The sequence below is a fragment of the Lithobates pipiens genome, unplaced genomic scaffold (genome assembly GCF_037356315.1).
Source record: "Lithobates pipiens isolate NorthernLeopardFrog02 unplaced genomic scaffold, aLitPip1_a1.2 Scaffold_23, whole genome shotgun sequence".
NCBI lineage: Eukaryota > Metazoa > Chordata > Amphibia > Anura > Ranidae > Lithobates > Lithobates pipiens.
Genome location: NW_027507785.1, coordinates 69,436,155 through 69,455,323, shown reverse-complemented (window position 1 = coordinate 69,455,323; position 19,169 = coordinate 69,436,155). Strand labels below are relative to the sequence as shown.

At 43.4% G+C, this 19,169-nt stretch overlaps 1 protein-coding gene across 1 annotated transcript in view; it reads left to right on the top strand.

Moving 5' to 3' along the window:
* GXYLT2 (glucoside xylosyltransferase 2) overlaps positions 1 to 16,159 on the top strand; it is a 75,145-nt gene extending 58,986 nt beyond the window's left edge. Inside the window, exons 4-7 of the mRNA XM_077451828.1 lie at positions 1 to 91; positions 10,108 to 10,231; positions 13,197 to 13,369; positions 15,389 to 16,159. The exon at positions 1 to 91 is cut by the window's left edge and continues 161 nt beyond it. Coding sequence (XP_077307954.1) covers positions 1 to 91; positions 10,108 to 10,231; positions 13,197 to 13,369; positions 15,389 to 15,571 — 571 coding nt within the window. The 3' untranslated portion in view covers positions 15,572 to 16,159. The remainder of the gene's footprint in view (positions 92 to 10,107; positions 10,232 to 13,196; positions 13,370 to 15,388) is intronic.
* Positions 16,160 to 19,169: the final 3,010 nt, after the last annotated feature.

Genomic DNA, 19,169 nt, shown 5'->3' with positions numbered 1-19,169 from the left:
CTTTGCTCGTCACCCTTTCTATGGTACAACTGGGGTCAACTCGGGGGTCATGCTAATGAATCTGACTCGCATCAGGAAGCAGCAGTTCAAGGTAAAATATTATAAAAAAACAAAACAAAAAAAAAACTGTGCACTAAAATGTGGGAATAAATCAGAGACTTAAATAGTGCATCCCGATCTGGTGTTATAATGTACCTAAAATGGATGAGTGAGCTTGATATGGCCATCTCAGAGGGGAGTAGGGTGGGGAGATCTGTAGAATAGTAATTTAGGAACAAGGGATGAGCATTTCAGAAAGGCATGTGAGAACATAAGAGGTCTTGTAGAGGAAGCTAATAATATAATAATCAGTTGAATGCAGAAAATAATGGACAAACTACAATATGAGGCTTTTCTGGGGGCTTTGTTGGCTGCCTCAACTCATTAACATATCTGAGGCCTGTAACCTTATCAAAATCAGCTTTCTAAGGCAGGCCATACGTAATTGCTTGATTCCTCCATCAACACATTCAGTGTTGATGGGGGGAATACCTCACCGCTATGGTGTTCCGACAGCGCTGGGGTTTCTCAGCCATCAGAATACAATGTTCACTGCTGATTGAAAAAAAAAAAAAAAAACCCTGACAGGCTGGTTGTACTGAAGTCGATCAGTAGATGAACCTCAGTACAACCAGCCTGCCCATAGATGGGTCAAAATTCAGCAGGTTTAGCAGGAATTCAATCCGTATACGGCCAGCTTTAGATGTATGGTTTGTAGGGGAGATACTGCCCTCGGAAAGTAGATAGGTGGAGCTGGACACAAGGGTGGTGATGTTGCCATTGTACAGAATAATGTTATCGGTACAAGTTGTCTGGTTAATGGGATGGTAGCTTCTACTCCCCAAGGGATTCCCATAGCTTTCTTGGTTTGTATTGCAAAACAGCAGATCTTTTTCTTGTATAGGGTCATATAAAAGATTAAGGAGAGGAATGTGACGCGTTTCGGCAGTTTCATCAAAGCTTTAAATGGGGAATGGTGTATATGGACTGAAACTGAGATTGGCATATGCACCAGTGTAATAACAAGCACAGGCCTCGTCAGTAGCTGGTTTTGGCAGCTGAACCAGTTTGATCTTCTGATTGACCCTATACAGCAGGGATATGCAATTGGTGGACCACCAGCTGTTGCAAAACTACAAGTCCCATCATGCCTCTGCCTCTGGGTGTCATGCTTGTGGCTGTCAGTCTTGCTATGCCTGATGGGACTTGTAGTTCTGCAACAGCTGGAGGTCCGCTAATTGCATATCCCTGCTATACAGGAATCAAATTGTATCTGGAATATTAAAGTATAACTAAAGGCAAAACTTTTTTTCATTTTGAATAGAGTTGAGAGAGATTAGAACGCCTGTCTATTTTTATTGATGTCTGTGTCCTCATTAGGGAGATTCACCCTCTCTATATGTTCTGTTTACTATTCTCATTAAAAGTAAAAGAAAAGCCCACATTTTGGGTTGTACCCGGAAAAGTAATAGAGGGGAAATTTTCCAATGGGGACACTAGTTCTGGTGACCTGGGGGTCCCCAAGGAATTCCTTTTGATTTACAGGGATTTCCTCTCATTTCCTGTTTGGCTATGGGACAGGAAGTGAAGGGAAATCTCCCCAATGGGACAGAGATGGCGAAAAATAATCTGACGGGTTATAACCCTCCCTTACTGAAAAAAAAAAAAAAGTTTTGCCTATAGTTCTACTTTAATCTGTGGGTTTATGCTTCAATCTTTGATCTGCTAGATATCTTTCATTCTTTCTACCACTTCTTAATCAGGAACCGGACGCTTTGCTCTTTTTTTTCCATAAGTTCTCAACAGGTTGTGTCCATACATACTAAAATAACCAAACCTTACCTACCCCATCCACAACTAAAAATAAAGTTTTATGTTCAGGTATACATAATTACATTTTTTATTTTAGTGGTTTATAGGGGTTTGATATCTGCTTGGAGTTTACATGTAGAAGACCCCCACCGGTCAGCACTGGCATTTACAAGCTGATCAGAAGCCAATTTTTCTCTTAGCAGCAGAGTAGCAGCCGCTGCCCCCTGCCCCAGTCCCGTTTTAGGCTGCGGACACACCTGAGCGCACTTGAGCGGTTTTCCGGCTTTTTTTGTATGGTTTTTATGCAGCGGTTTTTTTAATTAATCAATAGAGAAAACTATTATCTGTTGCATCATTTGTTGCTAGGTATTTCAGCTTTTATAGCTTTTCCATTAGCTTTTATTTATTTTTTATTATTATTAATTTATTATTGTTTTTTTTTCGTTAGGGTAAGGGGTTAGAGTTAAAGCGGAGTTCCGTCGAAAAAAATAAATAAAAGTCAGCAGCTACAAATACTGCAGCTGCTGACTTTTAAAATATAGACACTTTTCTGGGCAGAGCAAATACCTGTATTAGCCACTATCTGCTCCCCCTGAAAGGTGCTAAATGTGACACCGGAGTAGGGGAAGAACCAGATCAGTGGAAGTTCCATTTCTGGGTGGAACTCCGCTGTAAGGTTATTTTTTCTTTTTTCTTTTTTTTCTTTAGGGTGTTACTACTACTTCATAAATAATACATACAATAGATGAATACTAAGTAATAACAAATAAATATTTACTCCTAACCTTTAAAAAAAAAAGATTATTAAAAAATAATATTATTTTTAGGTTTTTTTTGTTCGGGTTTGGGTGTTTATTATTATTATTATTATTATTATTATTATTATTATTATTATTATTATTATGTAATAATAATTTTATATTTTTAAGGTTGGGGTTAATTATTATTTATTTATGTAATATTACATATTGTTTATTTATGATGATTTTTAGTTATTTGTATATTTTTTGAGCAGAAAAACGTGCGACTGCGCACAAAACCACACGAATGACACGATTCCATTCATTTCTATGGGAATAAAAACATGCCAAAAACACTCTGCGTGCAGAGTTCAGGGGTGCGCTGCGTACAAAGTGCAGAGATCAGGGGTGCGCTATCTACAGAGTGCAGGGTTCAGGGTGCGCTGCGTACAGAGTGCAGGGTTCAGGGGTGCGCTGCGTACAGAGTGCAGGGTTCAGGGGTGCGCTGCGTACAGAGTGCAGGGTTCAGGGGTGCGCTGCGTACAGAGTGCAGGGTTCAGGGGTGCGCTGCGTACAGAGTGCAGGGTTCAGGGGTGCGCTGCGTACAGAGTGCAGGGTTCAGGGGTGCGCTGCGTACAGAGTGCAGGGTTCAGGGGTGCGCTGCGTACAGAGTGCAGGGTTCAGGGGTGCGCTGCGTACAGAGTGCAGGGTTCAGGGGTGCGCTGCGTACAAAGTGCAGAGATCAGGGGTGCGCTATCTACAGAGTGCAGGGTTCAGGGTGTGCTGCGTACAGAGTGCAGGGTTCAGGGGTGCGCTGCGTACAGAGTGCAGGGTTCAGGGGTGCGCTGCGTACAGAGTGCAGGGTTCAGGGGTGCGCTGCGTACAGAGTGCAGGGTTCAGGGGTGCGCTGCGTACAGAGTGCAGGGTTCAGGGGTGCGCTGCGTACAGAGTGCAGGGTTCAGGGGTGCGCTGCGTACAGAGTGCAGGGTTCAGGGGTGCGCTGCGTACAGAGTGCAGGGTTCAGGGGTGCGCTGCATACAGTGCAGGATTCAGCTCTCTTTCGCTAGCTGTTCACATCTCACTTCCACTTCCTCCTGGGTGCGAGGGTGACATGAAATGGCCTGGCAGGCCGGATTCAGCCTACGAACCTTGTGTTTGACATCTGTGGTTTAACCACAAATAAAAGCTGATTATTGAGAAAACAAAACGCCACTTCCGGTCAGTCCCTGTCTCACCACCGCTCACACTAGCAGGTGCTGGCTCTGTCTGCAGCAGTCTTAATGGAGTGAAGGAAAGTCTGGTTGGCCACGCATCCGATAAAATCACCTTTTAGTAATGATATATAAAAAAAAAAACAACTCCAGGAAACATAATGGGGAATACAGCAAACCCAGCTAACACGTTTCACGCTCAATCAGAGCTTAATCATAGCTCTAGGAGTTATGATTAAGCGCTGATTGAGCGTGAAACATGTTAGCTGGATTTGCTGTATTCCCCAATCTGTTTTGCGGAGACGGTTCTTCTATAAAGAATCATTAATAAAGGTGATTTTATCGGATGTGCGGCCAACCTGACTTTCCTTTGCTCTAAAAAGCTGATCATTATTCGACACCCCTGTTGGTGGTATATGATTTGTCTCGACCCTCTAACTGCTACATCTGCAGGACAGCTTGTTCTGTTAAAAAAACAACAGACTTATTGGCCAGCTCGCCAGTTAAAAAAAAAGCCTTAAAAAGAAAACTAATGCAGCCATCACATGTAAGAACTGGTAAGCTGCAATGTAATAAATGTTTGCTTTTGGGTTTAATATTTTAAAGTGGGAGTAAACTCCCATCTGACTTTTACCTATAGGTAAGCCTATAATCAAGGCTTACCTATAGGTACCATAAATATCGGTGCCCAGTTAGGAGATATTTACTGCACATGCAGCCAATGACATCACCGGCATAGAGCTCTGAAGCTGGCCGTTCGTTCAGAGTCCTGTGCCATAAATCGTGGCTTCCACGCGCATGCACAGGAGTGACGTCATCGCAGGTCCGGCCACTCGCACAGCCGGAGTCCCTGAACCCAGAAGGAAGACTGAGTGAAGATGGAAGTGCCTGCGGCGGTGAGAGAGCGGCGCTGGAGTCTTTGTTTCCAGGTAAGTTTAACATAATGTGCTAGTATGCGCTGCATTCTAGCACATTATGACATTACCTTTCAGGGCACAAAAAAGAAAAAAACTGTGGTTTACTATCGCTTTAAATGCACATCTACTTTGTGGATAGCCCAGTCTTTCCCAATGGGGCATTCCCGGGCCAGGACAAGAGGTGGGCAGGAAGGGTGGCTGTCTCGGGCACTGTGGTTTCATGTGAGGTGTGGGGGGACAAAAAGGAGATTGGGAGGCAGGTATTTGTGTTGGGGGGGGGGGGTGTCAGGAGTTAAGAATTGTTCTAGGAGGGGAAATTTGGGGAGGTGTGCTAGGGGCGGTGATTTGGAGGGTTGACTTAAGGAAGAGGGTTTGCATGAGGAGGGGGAATTTTTGAGAGGAGGGATGGGGGGGGGGCGATTTGTGCTAGGAGGGGGAATTTGTCCTACAAAAGGTAATATGGAGAAGGGAGGGGATTTTTGCTAGAAGGGGAAATCTTTTTGGAAGGGGGTGTTGGGGGGAGAGGATTTGTGCTAGGAGGGTGATTTTTTATTTTTAGGCTGGGGGGGTTGTCCTAGAAAAGGTAATATGGTAGAGGGGAAGGGGATTTTTTTGGGGGTTGAGGATTTGTAGTAGTAGGAATGTTTGTGTGGGGGAGCATTTGTGCCACGAGGAGAAATATGGGGAAGTGTGGCAGGGATGGTGATTTGGGGTGGGGGGGGGGGATTTGTGTTGAGACAAGGGATGGGGAAAAAGGATTTGTGTTAGGAAGGGGAATTTTGTGGGGGAGGGGGGGTTGTCCTACAAAAGCTAGTATGGTGGAAGGGAGGGGATTTGTCCTAGAAGGGGGATTTGTGGTAGTAGGGATGTTGGGGGAGGCATTTGTGCTAGGCGGGGAAATAGGATTTGTGATAGGATGGAGGATTGGGGAGGGATGTTTATCCTTGGAGGGGAGGTTTAGGGGTAGAGGATTTGTGCTAGGAAGGGGGAATTTTTTTCTGTGGGGGGGGGGGGGGGGGGTTGCTGGGAGCATATGTGGAATAAGAAGATTTGGTGGGGATGGGGTGGAGGGGTGATTTGTGCGGAGAGGGGAGATTTCAGCAGGGGGTTGGATTTTTACTGGGAGGAGAAGGAAGAATTATTGCTTAGAACAGGGGTAGGTAACCTCGGCCCTCCAGCTGTGGTGAAACTACAAGTCCCATGAGGCATTGCAGGACCCTGACAATCACAGGGATGACTCCTAGAGGCAGAGGCATGATGGGATTTGTAGTTTCATCACAGCTGGAGTGCTGAGGTTAGCTTGGCTTAGAGGGTAAGCATGCAGATTAGTGCTCCTTTTTTTTGGGGGGGGGGCATAATGCCCATACATCTTGGGGGGGGGGGGGGGTGCGAATTGGCATGTTTGCCCTGGGCTCTAATTGGCCTTATCCCAGCACTGGTCCATTCTCATGAAGCTGAAGATTTTTCATTTGCATTCACCAAATACTTGCTTCTATTATCTTGTCTTCTGGATGCCTTTACAGTCATGCATTTTAGTAATGGGGGGCGGGGGGCAGAGTTCTTTGAGGTCTTCAGAGTAATCACTATAATGGAGCTGTAATTCCTAATGACATCCGCTGATGGAGCATGTCCCGCACACTGTAGATCACACTCTGCTTAGTGCTGGTCCTCGGTGCTGCATAGTGACAGCCACGTTCCGGATCACTGCTGTCCCTTCTCAAGGAGATGGGCAGAAACATGGATGTCTCCAGACAACAATAGGCAGGCATACAGAATTTAGCACCATTCTTGTTATTTATTGCGACACGCGGGATAATAGCTTCCTGATTGTGCCTGATAGGAGATAATGGCGTTAATCCATCACAAAACTGGGTGCCACCGCGGTCTTTAAATTTAAAGGGACAACCAAACTTTAAAGAGACCCTGCCACAAACTTGGAAAATTAGAAGAGAAAAGGAAAATCAAGTAGCGTATTTATCGCCGTATAACACGCACATTCATTTTAAAAGGGACGTTTCAGGAAAACGAAAATGTAAAAAAAGGAACTCTGAAGCAAAATAAGGGTCAGTGCCCATCTGCAGCCTCACCATTGCCATCAATGCAGCCTGATCAATGCCCATTTGCAGCCTTATCATTGCCATTAGTGCAGCCTCATCAGTGCCAGCAATGCAGCCTGATCAATGCCCATCTGCAGCCTCATCAATGCAGCCTGTTCAATGCCATCAATGCAGCCTCACCATTGACCTCAATGCAGCCTGATCAATGCCCATCTGCAGCCTCACCATTGACCTCAATGCAGTCTGATCAATGCCCATCTGCAGCCTCACCATTGCCATCAATGCCCATCTGCAGCCTCACCATTGCCATCAATGCCCATCTGCAGCCTCCCCATTGCCATCAATGCCCATCTGCAGCCTCACCATTGCCATCAATGCAGCCTCGCCCTTGCCATCAATGTAGCAGCCTGATCGATGCCCATCTGCAGCCTAGAGGGGACAAGGAGGGGGGCGGGACAAGTGCCGACAGATTACATACAGTGAGAATCTCCTATGATAAGCAGGACAGTGGTCCAATGGCGGCCCAGGAGACTGGACTTCCTATTACAGGGGCCGCCAAGTAAACAGAACATTCTCACTGTTATGTAATCTGACGGCGCTCGTCCCGCCTCCTTCCCTGTCCTCTCCGAGGCAGCTAAAATTTAAGTATTGGCGTATAACACGCACACGCAATTTGCACCCAATTTTCATGGTGAAAAAGTGAGTATTATACGCCAACAAATTAAGTCAGGTGACCCCCAGAGGTGAACTATCACTTAAAACTCTTACTTGCAGCGTTTCTCATTTCCAAAAATCCATTTTTTTTTTCTACTTCATCTGAAATCGCACAATTTGAAAGCCTCATGTCAGTGTGACTTCGGCCCCTTTTCTCGACCTGCGCTACACCTCAGAATGCTTTTGCATAAGACGAAGGGAATTCATGTAAGTAGATGGAGTTGCCCAATCCCTAATGTCATGCTTGAAGCAATGACAAATGTGTAAGTGCGCAATGTCACATCTGGAGGGTAGAGACCATTTCCAATGTCTCTTTTAGAGTTTGTAGAGGTAGAAACTTATTTTAAGCTACCTCAGCACAAGTACTGAAGTATTTAACTTAAAGTGTCTCTAAAACCACATCATTATAAACTAAAATGAAATTCAAAAACTAAATTAAATTCTGCAAAAAAACTTGGTTGATCCTGTTGCTCTCTATCTCCCCCTTCTGTTCTTGTACCCAATTCAGCTAGGGATTTTGCAGGGCAGTGTTGGCAGCAATGCACATGCTTTTTGCTGAGCATTTCCTCTTATCACATCTGAGCAGCCCATGTGACTATAAAGACACATGGGAGTGGTAAATGACAGCCCACTCCCTCCTACTTCCTTCATGGCCACTAACTGCTAAACACAACAGTATTATATCTTGATTGATGGATGCTTCACCTCCCAGTTATTCTCATACACAGTCTGGAGGGGTGTCACAGCCTGTGACTGCCAGAATTTCACCCACACCATGTTATCTCCAAAAAATAATCAAAATTTAATTACAATATATACAGCTCCTGCCACTGTTTCCCTGCAGATAGGCTGGGAAAGAGCTGGATCATGTGGCAGCTGTATATCGATTAGGAAAAAGGGTACTTGGTGTTTTTTTTGTTTGTTTTTTAATCAAAATAATTACAGTGCCATCATCCATATACAGAAGGAGAAGAAATAATGTACATTAAACAGGGTGTGTTTAGTATCACTTTAACTTTCCTGTGCAGTATTGTTCCATGTAAGGTAACATACCCAAATCTACAGCTCCTCTCAGGACTCGCCCCTCCTGTACATGGACAATCTGGGTGCCAGACACTGGAGTCCGTCTCCACTACCCTTTCAAAATATGAAAAAAATGTATCATCCGCACTCCACTCTTAGCTCCTTTTGCTGTATTAGTTGTCAACAAATGAGTGTATACAACCATGTCTCCACCTGGGAACCAACCTTCCGTGACGTGTTACACAGCTCCTGGCTTGCTCACAAGGATTGGGGAACTTCTATCTGAAGGAAAAGAGCCAGCAACTCTGTAATCCTTGTTGCAAGTTTTTTGGCTACACAAAAGTGGCATTGAATGAGCTAACGCGTTTCAGCGAGAGCCTTAATCACGGCTTGTTACATACTGGAATGGCAAGACTTTTATACATACAACACAAGTCCACCTTAAAGCAAATTACCTTTCTGAAGTTGGCCAATTAAACAGTGGAGCTTCTCCTATTCATGTGAGCAAAACAGGAGTGTTTGAAGAAGAAGACTTCTCCCATCCTTGTGAGCAAGCCAGGAGTGGTGAAACGCGTCAAGGAAGGTAGGTTCCCAGGTGGAAGAGCGCAGTGTGGTTGATACATTTTATCTTAGCTAGGGTTGCACCGATACTAGTATTGGTATCGTTGCCGATACCAAGTATTTGCACAAGTATCGGTACTCGTGCAAATGCACAGATACCTGAAACCGATACTTTCAGGCTCGCTTCTTTGAGCTGTCAGTGGTTCTCCCCTTGAAAAGAAGAATAGGTTGGGACTTTGTATGAGACCACGACACCAGTACATTGGTCTCCATCCCTAATATGAAAAACAAAATGGGAAATAGGGACATGAGGGACAACACATTACAAAAGTAGTAGTAGTGTGTTGTTTCATATAAAGTCCCAATTGCCCCTCATGTCCCTATTTCCCATTTTGTTTTTCAGTGGTTCTCCCCTGTTGACAGCTGAAGTGTTAAAGAAGTCCAGTAATTGGAGCTGTCAAAAAAAAAAAAAAAAGCAGGAATGTTTATTAAAAACACAAAAAAATAAAAACATTGTTTTGTTTTGTATCTTTCTGTTTCTTCATCTGCAGATCAAAGGGATGAACAAATGTTTCCTCTGTTTAATGTATTTCATTTGTAAATAACTTTTTCAATGCTTTGTACCATTGCTGACAGCTGAAGTGAAAACAGTTGCGATAGGTATCCGTAATTGGTATCGATTACAAAAAAAAAAGTATTGATACTTGTATTCGTTAATAGGTAATAAAATGACAGCTGATAGTTCGCCTCTGGGGGTCACCTGACAAGTTGGCTTTATCTAGAAACGTTCTCGTTTTACATCTATCAGAAATGTAAAAAGTCCACAATCACAAGATCCCAGGATTGGGTAAGGCGAGTCTAATGGCATGAATTATTTTGACTTCAACGCCTGCCGTCCAGAGATCATCCGTTGCAAAATTAAAATTGTTGCAAACTTTTGTGTCCTATGTGTCGCAGTTTGGCTTAGTCTAAAAATCTGCCCATTGTGATTTGTCCACAGCTCCACTATAACATGAAATGTATTTAATTTCAGAACAATATGATCCCAGCTGGCTTGACCTGGGAAGAGATGCTGCACCCATTGTACCAAAAATATAAAAACTACATCACGTGGGGAGACCAGGACTTGCTGAACATTATTTTCTCCTTCAACCCAGGTATGACTTGTGTAATCAGAAAACAAGGTAGACTTTTATCTCAGATGTTAACTTAACTACTTAAGGACCACCTCACACCGATGTACGTCGGCAGAATGGCACGGCTGGGCACAATCACGTACCTGTGCGTTGCTTCTTAAGTGCCCAGCCGTGGGTCGGGAGCGCGCCACTGCCACTGGTCCTGAGCTCCGTGGCTGCGGGACCAGCGGACCCGATCGCCGCTGGTGTCCCGCGATCGGGTCACAGAGCTGAAGAACGAGGAGAGGTCTGTGTAAATAAAACCTCTCCCCATGCTTCCTACTGTCACCGATCGCCTGTTCCCTTTTATAGGGAAAGACGATCAGTGACGTCATATGCCAGGCCACGCCCCCTACAATAAAAAAACACATAACTTCATACATAACACCTACACTGCCCCCTAGTGGTTAACTCCTTCACTGCCGGTGTTATTTACACAGGAATCAGTGCATTTAAATAGCACTGATTGCTGTATAAATGACAATGGTTCCAAAAATGTCCGATATGTCCGCCATAATGTCGCAGTCACAATAAAAATCGCTGATCGCCGCCATTACTAGTAAAAAAAAAAATATTAATAAAAATGCTATAAAACTATCCTCTATTTTGTAAACGCTATAACTTTTGCGCAAACCAATCAATCGCTAATTGTGTTTTGTTTTTTTACCAAAAATATGTAGAATACTTATCGGCCTAAACTGAGGAAAAAAATGTTCTTTTATATATTTTTTGGGGATATTTATTATAGCAAAAAGTAAAAAATATAGAATTTTTTCAAAATTGTCGCTCTATTTTTGTTTATAGCGCAAAAAATAAAAACCGCAGAGGTGATCAAATACCACCAAAAGAAAGCTCTATTTGTGGGGAAAAAAGGACGCCAATTTTGTTTGGGAGCCATGTCGCACGACCGCACAATTGTCAGTTAAAGCGACGCAGTGCCGAATCGCAAAAAGGGGCTTGGTCCTTCGGCTGCAAATTGGTCCGGGGCTTAAGTGGTTAAAGCTTTGACCTGGGCCAGCCTCTCTCTACCCTTTTTAACACTACAGTACACCTTGAAACTGGAGCCCTTGGTATCCAGTTAGAAGGCAAGTGCAGTGTGCAGGTGGCGCTCGACCACAGCAGCAATGCATTGGTGGTGGATGTTGAGAGGAACTTGGTTCCTGTATGATTTCCATGGTTACAGGAAGGCAGCTTTCTGATTAGATGCTGGCACCCCATGTGACTCTGGCAGCCATCTTGGTTCAGGCAGAGTCTATTTAAGATACCTGCTCCCGGACCTGGCACTTTTTTTCCTTAGAGACAGCTAAAAAGACCATTGGTGTCCTGCAGCTGGATCTGCCAAGTGTTGTTTGCTCCAGAACTACATGAGCACCATGGGATAGGAGGTCAGTAACCATTAAACCCTGCAGCGCCCATCCTTCTGACTCAGCTGATCACAATTCGGGGTAAAGAGCCAATCAAAACATATCACAGTGTAAACAGGATTTGCCAGTTAGTGGCAGTTTTCTCCTCACACTGACAGCATGCGAGGAGAGCCAGTAAGCGGCAGTCCACACATGAGACATCTAGACTGATGATTAGAGCACTGATCATCAGTATCCTGATGATCAGTGCAGTCCCAACAGTGCCCATTAGTGCGGCCAATCAATGCTGCCTGTCAGTACCCTTCAGTGCCAGTGGCGGCCTGTCCATACAGGGCGCAGGGGCACTGCCCACCTAATCTATGCGCCCGGCCCCTAATCTACATGCAGGGCGCTGGACACATGGATTTCAATGGGGGTTTTTTGGGTTTTTTTTTGAAGCACATGATTGGCTTAAAACAAAGGGTGGGCTCGGGGCGCATAGCACTGCGCCCTGAGCCCACCCAGTTGCGTGACAAGGGCAAATTAATATTCACTATAGTCTTTCTGATTCTCCTCCCAGCCAATCAGTAAGCGGGTCCTGAGACCCAATTGGCCAGGAAGTCTTAGGACCCACTTCCTGTTCGGCCCGGGAAGAGAATCAATGCCTCCCAGAGCAAGGAGTAGCACCATCCCTATCCCGGACCCTCGTCACCCGCCTCCTACAGTAAGGAGATCTCTAATCGGGGGGTTGATTTCTGCCTCCTGGTTGGGCAGTTGTGGGGGGATTGCAATCTTCCTGTCTGTCTTGGGGGGGGGGTTTATCGCCGCCCCCCCCAAAATATTGAGCACCAGCCGCCACTGATCAGTACTGCATATTAGTGCCTCCTCATCAATGCCCATCAGTGCAGTCTCATTAGCGCACATCAGTGAAGGAGAAAAATTACTTATTTACAACATTTTTTTTTTTTCACAGAGCAGGTAAGTAAAATATACTTGTTTGAAAAATAAAACCTTTTCCTCTACAATCACTTTATCTTATCCCCGCAATTTTATGTCTGGCAAAGGTTAAAGTGGTAGTAAAGGTGTCTGTTTATTTATACAGTACCTACAGGTAAGCCTATAATAAGCCTTACCTGTAGGTACAGTAAATACCCCCTAAACGTGCACCGTTTAGGAGATTTACGGACGGAGGTGGCATCAATAGAGAGAGCCGTGCCGCAGCCATGCCTCTCGCATTCTAGCCGGAAGTAACGTCATCGTGGCTCCAGCAGTCAAATGCCAGCTTTCCGCGAACCAGGAACGAAGACCGGGTGAAGATGGAAGCCCTTTTAACGGTCATAGCATGCCGCTGAAGGGCTTTGCTTTCAGGTAAGTCTTTCATAATGTGCTAGTACGTGATGCATACTAGCACATTATGGCATTTTCAGGGAGAAGATTTTGTTGGGGGCGGGGTTTGCGGTTTATTACCGCTTTAAGCTGTCTACTTGATCCAGTATTGTACAAAGATTGGAACGTGTATGGTGACCCTAAGATCGCCTTCCTAGGTCTGTGTGGGTAGCACATGGCTTATGTTTTCATCCGCTAAATATTTGTTTCTTTTGCAGAGAACCTGTATGTATTCCCATGTCAGTGGAATTATAGGCCGGACCACTGCATGTATGGCAGCAATTGTAAGTCTGCAGAAGAAGACGGTGTATCCATTCTTCATGGCAACCGAGGGGTGTACCATGATGACAAACAGCCAGCATTCAGAGCCTTCTATGAAGTCTTAAGAGATGTAAGTATTGCTTTAAATTAGGACTGTAGAAATTAAAGATTAATTCCTCGATTTAATTTTTTTGATCAATCAAAATTCTTTTGATCGGTACTCACCTCTCTGCCGGCTTCCGGGTCTTCAGGGAGTTCCGTCGGAGATCCAGTGACATCACGGACATCAACATCACCGGATTCCTCCCCCCTTCCCAAGTGCCTCCTTCTGCTAACAAAGGGAAGGGGGAGGAGTCCGGTCACGTTGAAGTTCTGATTGAACATAACGCGTACGGGGGAGGAGCTACACATGACGTCACCCACTGCTGCCCTACGCAACTAACGCGATTTTCGGCTTTACATGCTGTGTTTTTATCATCTTGATGTGAGTAGTTTGTGTTTGAACACAAAAATGAAATCTTATACTTAAGCGGCGGGCGCTTAGATCTTTTCTTTCTACCCATGACCTGGGGTCCTTGCTGAGATCTAAGGAGACATGAGAGAAGTTTATGGCCGTGTTAACCCTTTTGATACCCGCTTACATGACCACCTGTTTGCACAGGGGTCCATGCCATAAGGTGAGAGTGATTAGTTAGACCCCAGGTGGAGGGATTGTCACGCTACTGTGGAAAAAAAAAACGTCGGTGCTACATTTTTAATTTAAAACATTTGCGTGTACTGTGAAGTTAAGTCATGGATTGAAACTGAAAACTGAAAATGAAACTAATTAGTGTCGGGTGATTTGTATATAGTGTATACCACATTTACCACTGACTAATGCAGAGTTGCAATGCAAGGAGATCAGCTAAAAGTAGTTGGATCTGTATGTGCGTTATAATTAATTGAAATTAGTCAATTAAGATAGAAAGAGAGAAAAGGCATTTAGCTGTTTATATTTACTAAATAACTACATTTCCATGTTCTGTCAGAGACCAGATATAGTGAATGCAGAGTCCTGGGTCTAGTAACACTTGTAACACTAACATGATGACTGCATTTGTTTTGTTTTTTTTTAGGCTTTTTTTCCCCTTTTGACCTGGTGATCTGGCCAGTAACACACTTCCTGTCTGAAAGTGGTACTGCAGCCTCCTCACATAATGTGTAATAAAAACATCTTTGCTATTCTGAAGCTTCCCTCCAACCACTTTGCATATTATTCGCATTTTGTTCCCATGGGCCTCTTGGCTGCTTCTCTGATGAATGCTCTCCTTGCCCGGCCTGTCAGTTTAGGTGGACGGCCATGTCTTGGTAGGTTTGCAGTTGTGCCATACTCTTTCCATTTTCAGATGATGGATTGAACAGTGCTCCGTGAGATGTTCAAAGCTTGGGATATTTTTTATATAACCTAACCCTGCTTTAAACTTCTCCACAGCTTTATCCCTGACCCGTCTGGTGTGTTCCTTGGCCTTCATGATGCTCTATAACAAACCTCTGATGGCTTCAAAGAACCGCTATATAAAAAAATTGTATTCATTCTTATGCATTAAGAACTGTGTATTTGTTCACTACATTACATTTATTTATATTTTATATATATATATATATATATATATATATATATATATATATATATATATATATATATATATATATATATATATAGATATATAAAATATTTTTTGGGGATTTATAAAGTCGATTTTGGTTGCACTGCACTTATAGTGTATATATAGGATTTGGTGTGGGAACACATGTCAGTGATTGGTAGCAATCTATCACACATTTTTGTTCACATGTAATTTATTGATTTACATATATTTATCAATTAGTGCTGGTATCAAATTTGAGTGAGTATGGCTGTGATTTTTTTTATTTTGTATTTTTTTTGAGTGATTACTTCTTATCACAATCTTGTGTGATTATCTTTGTACACTATTCCTTTACCTTTTAATGATTACAAGAGCAATTGAAAATAAATAATGCATAAAGAAGATTGCAATAAATTGATTGTCTGCACAAAAATTGGGCCATGATTTTGCATAGTTTTTATTTTATTTTTTTCATGAGTGTCTTTCTTCTTGCTCCTAACCTTCCTCTTCTTCCCATACAGTACCCATTTGATGGAAACCTCTACCAGGAAATGTACTACCCACTGCAGTCCAAATTCCTAGCGAGTGTCCACACACTCTGCGGCCGAATCCCCCAGGTGTTCCTTAAACAGATTGAGAAGACCATGAAGAGGGTCTACGAAAGGCGAGTGATTGTCTACGCTGGGTCACGCGGAAGGGGATGAGGATTCTGTTGGGATGAATACCTCGAATATTTTCTGGATGGAATCTGTAAACCACCAAAAAAAAAAGAAAAAAAACCTTGGACACTATTTAAATGAAGTTTGACATGGACAAGGTTTTTATTGTTGGATGCAAAGGGAAAAACTATGCAAATATAACCAGCGCCATTTTGGATTACAGTATTCAAAAGCTTAAATGGATCAATGTGAAGGTGTAAGGTGGAGTGACCTCAAGCCACGGCAAGCCCTGGGCAGGAGACAGTGCATTTAATATTTTGTGATAATTTTACATTTTTTATAACACAGAAAGGATATATTTTATTTCTTTGTAAGAAATGTGATGCTTCTTTTTTTATAACTGGCGTTTTTTTTTGCTGTGTCCTTCAGAACTGTGGTATGCTTTAAACCGACAGTGCTTCTGGTCTCAATGTATGGTTGTTGACCCTGTGTCTTCTAGACCATTGGTTACAAGTTGTGTCTTATTAGGCAAGTACAGTGGCAGCATCAAATGCTGCAAATTGCCGATGGTGTGCCTCCTCTTTTGTACAGGGGATATTAAAGGAATAGATTAAAATTCTGCTAGAGAACATCGTTCTTGTTTAAAAGGTTGTTTATCTTGGACTGCGTTTTTGCCTCCTTTGGGTTGGGAGTGTTTTTTGTTAATGCAGGGGTAGCTGCTAAAGCTATCCAAATCCCTGACAAAAATAAATAATATATATATATATATATATATATATATATATATATATATATATATATATATATATATATCGGCGTATAACACGCACCCCATGTTTAGGAGGGAATTTTAAGGAAATAACTTAAATTTAAATTCCCATCAATGCAGCCTTATCATTGTCCATCTGCAGCCTTATCATTGTCCATCTGCAGCCTTATCAGTGTCCATCTGCAGCCTTATCAGTGTCCATCTGCAGCCTTGTCCAGTGTCCATCTGCAGCCTTGTCCAGTGTCTATCTATCTATATATATATCTATATCTATATCTATATATATATATATATATATATATATATATATATATATATATATATATATATATATATATATATATATATATTGTATTTATCGGCGTATAACACGCACCCCATGTTTAGGAGGGAATTTTAAGGAAATGACTTACATTTAAATGCCCATCAATGCAGCCTTGTCCAGTGTCCATCTGCAGCCTTGTCCAGTGTCCATCTGCAGCCTTGTCCAGTGTCCATCTGCAGCCTTGTCCAGTGTCCATCTGCAGCCTTGTCCAGTGTCCATCTGCAGCCTTGTTCAGTGTCCATCTGCAGTCCAGTGTCATTGATGCCTTGTCAGTGTCACTTCAGGTTTAAATATGGCGCTGTCGAGATACACAGAGCCGGTCCGGTGTATCTGGGGTCCTCTCGCAGTCCTGCCCTATGATAGACATAAAACAGGTCCAATGGCGGGACTGGGCGTGACTGTTAGAGGAGCTAAGCTCGGCTACGCTCACAGTCACGCCCAGTCCCTGTGTTATGTCCATCATAGGGCGGGACTAGGCATGACTGTGATTAAAGCCGAGAGGAGCCGAGCCTATCCGAGTAGAATTGGCTAATTGTTTATATTGGTGGCGCTCGCTCCTCCGCTCACAATCAACGGGGGATCAGCGTACACACACCCATGATTTTTCCCTGATTTTTAAGGGGAAAAAAGTACATGTTATACGCCAATAAATACAGTATATAAGGGCTGCAACTAATGATTAATTTCATAATTAATCATTAATTTCGATTAATCGGATGATAACCTTAAAAAAAGTGTGGTGTATAATTTAATATGTAAAGTTTAAAAAAAAAAAGGCAATTTATTCTTAAAAATCTATATGCAGTTTTACCACTGCATATAGCTTGAAATAACCAACTATATGATTAGGGAGCAAAATTTCTAATCCACTCTGAGAATAACAGACAGAAGAGATATACAGTATATACTATTGGAGGCTGAATCTGGTAAATATCAGACTCAGAGATCATTTTTTAACGGATATATATATTATATAGATATAATATTGGGCCATTTCTGTATTTGTCCTGGTGGGCATTGACACTGAAATAGAAAGTGGGGGGGGGGGGGGGAGTACAACATTTTAGAGATGCCACCAGAATAAGCAGTGAGGGTAAATCTTCCAAAGGGGAAACTTGTTCTGGAACATGTCCTCCTCTACCAATCCGTTACCTCTTTGGGACCAGATGTTAAAGTAGAACTACAGTCCAAGCTTTTTTTTCCATTTTGGATAGCACAAGGGAGGGTTGCAACCCCTGTCAGATTTTTTTCCGCGGTCTGTGTACCTTTGCGGAGATTTCCCTTTGCTTCCTGTCCCATAGCCAAACAGGAAGTGAGAGGAAATCCCTGCAAATGAAGGGAATTTCTTAGGGACCCACAAGGCACCTGAACTAGTGTTCCCATTGGAAGATTTCCCCTCGGTTACTTTTCTGGGGACAACCCAAAGTTTAGGACTTTCTTTTACTTTCAATGATACTATAAGACAAATGGAGAGGATGAATCTCTTTCACGGGGGTACAGACAGAAATAAAAACCTGACAAGCGTTGTAATTGCTCTGCATTCTATCCACAACAAATAAAACAGATTTGCCTTTAATTATTAAAGGTAAATCTCCCAAACGGGACACAAACGGCAAAAGATAATCTGACAGTGCTTTTAACTCTTCCCTACTTTATCTAAGATTTAAAGAAAAAAAAAAAAAGTTTGCTTATACGTCAACTGTAATGAAATTTGCTAGATAGTAATGCTTCCTACTGTATTGCACGCAGTGCTTTATGCCTCTGTATTGCACGCAGTGCTTTATGCCTCTGTATTGCACGCAGTGCTTTATGCCTCTGTATTGCACGCAGTGCTTTATGCCTCTGTATTGCACGCAGTGCTTCATGCCTCTGTATGGCACGCAGTGCTTCATGCCTCTGTATGGCACGCAGTGCTTCATGCCTCTGTATGGCACGCAGTGCTTCATGCCTCTGTATGGCACGCAGTGCTTCATGCCTCTGTATGGCACGCAGTGCTTCATGCCTCTGTATGGCACGCAGTGCTTCATGCCTCTGTATGGCACGCAGTGCTTCATGCCTCTGTATGGCACGCAGTGCTTCATGCCTCTGTACTGCATGCATTGCTTCATGCCTCCGTACTGCATGCAGTGCCTATGTCTCTGTATTGCATGCAGTGCCTCCTACTTCTGTATTGCATGCAGTGCCTCCTACTTCTGTATTGCATGCCGTGCTTCATGCCTCTCTACTGTACACAGTGCTTCATGACTCTGTACTGCACGTAGTGCTTCATGCCTCCATACTGCACACAGTGCCTCCTACTTCTGTACTGCACGCAGTGCTTCATGCCTCTGTACTGCACACAGTGCCTTCTATGTTTGTAATGTGCGCAGTGCTTTATGCCTCTGTACTGCACGCAGTGCCTCCTACTTCTGTACTGCATACAGTGCTTCATGCCTCCGTACAGCACACAGTGCCTCCTACTTCTGTACTGCACGCAGTGCTTCATGCCTCCATACAGCACGCAGTGCCTCCTACTTCTGTACTGCACGCAGTGCTTCATGCCACTGTAC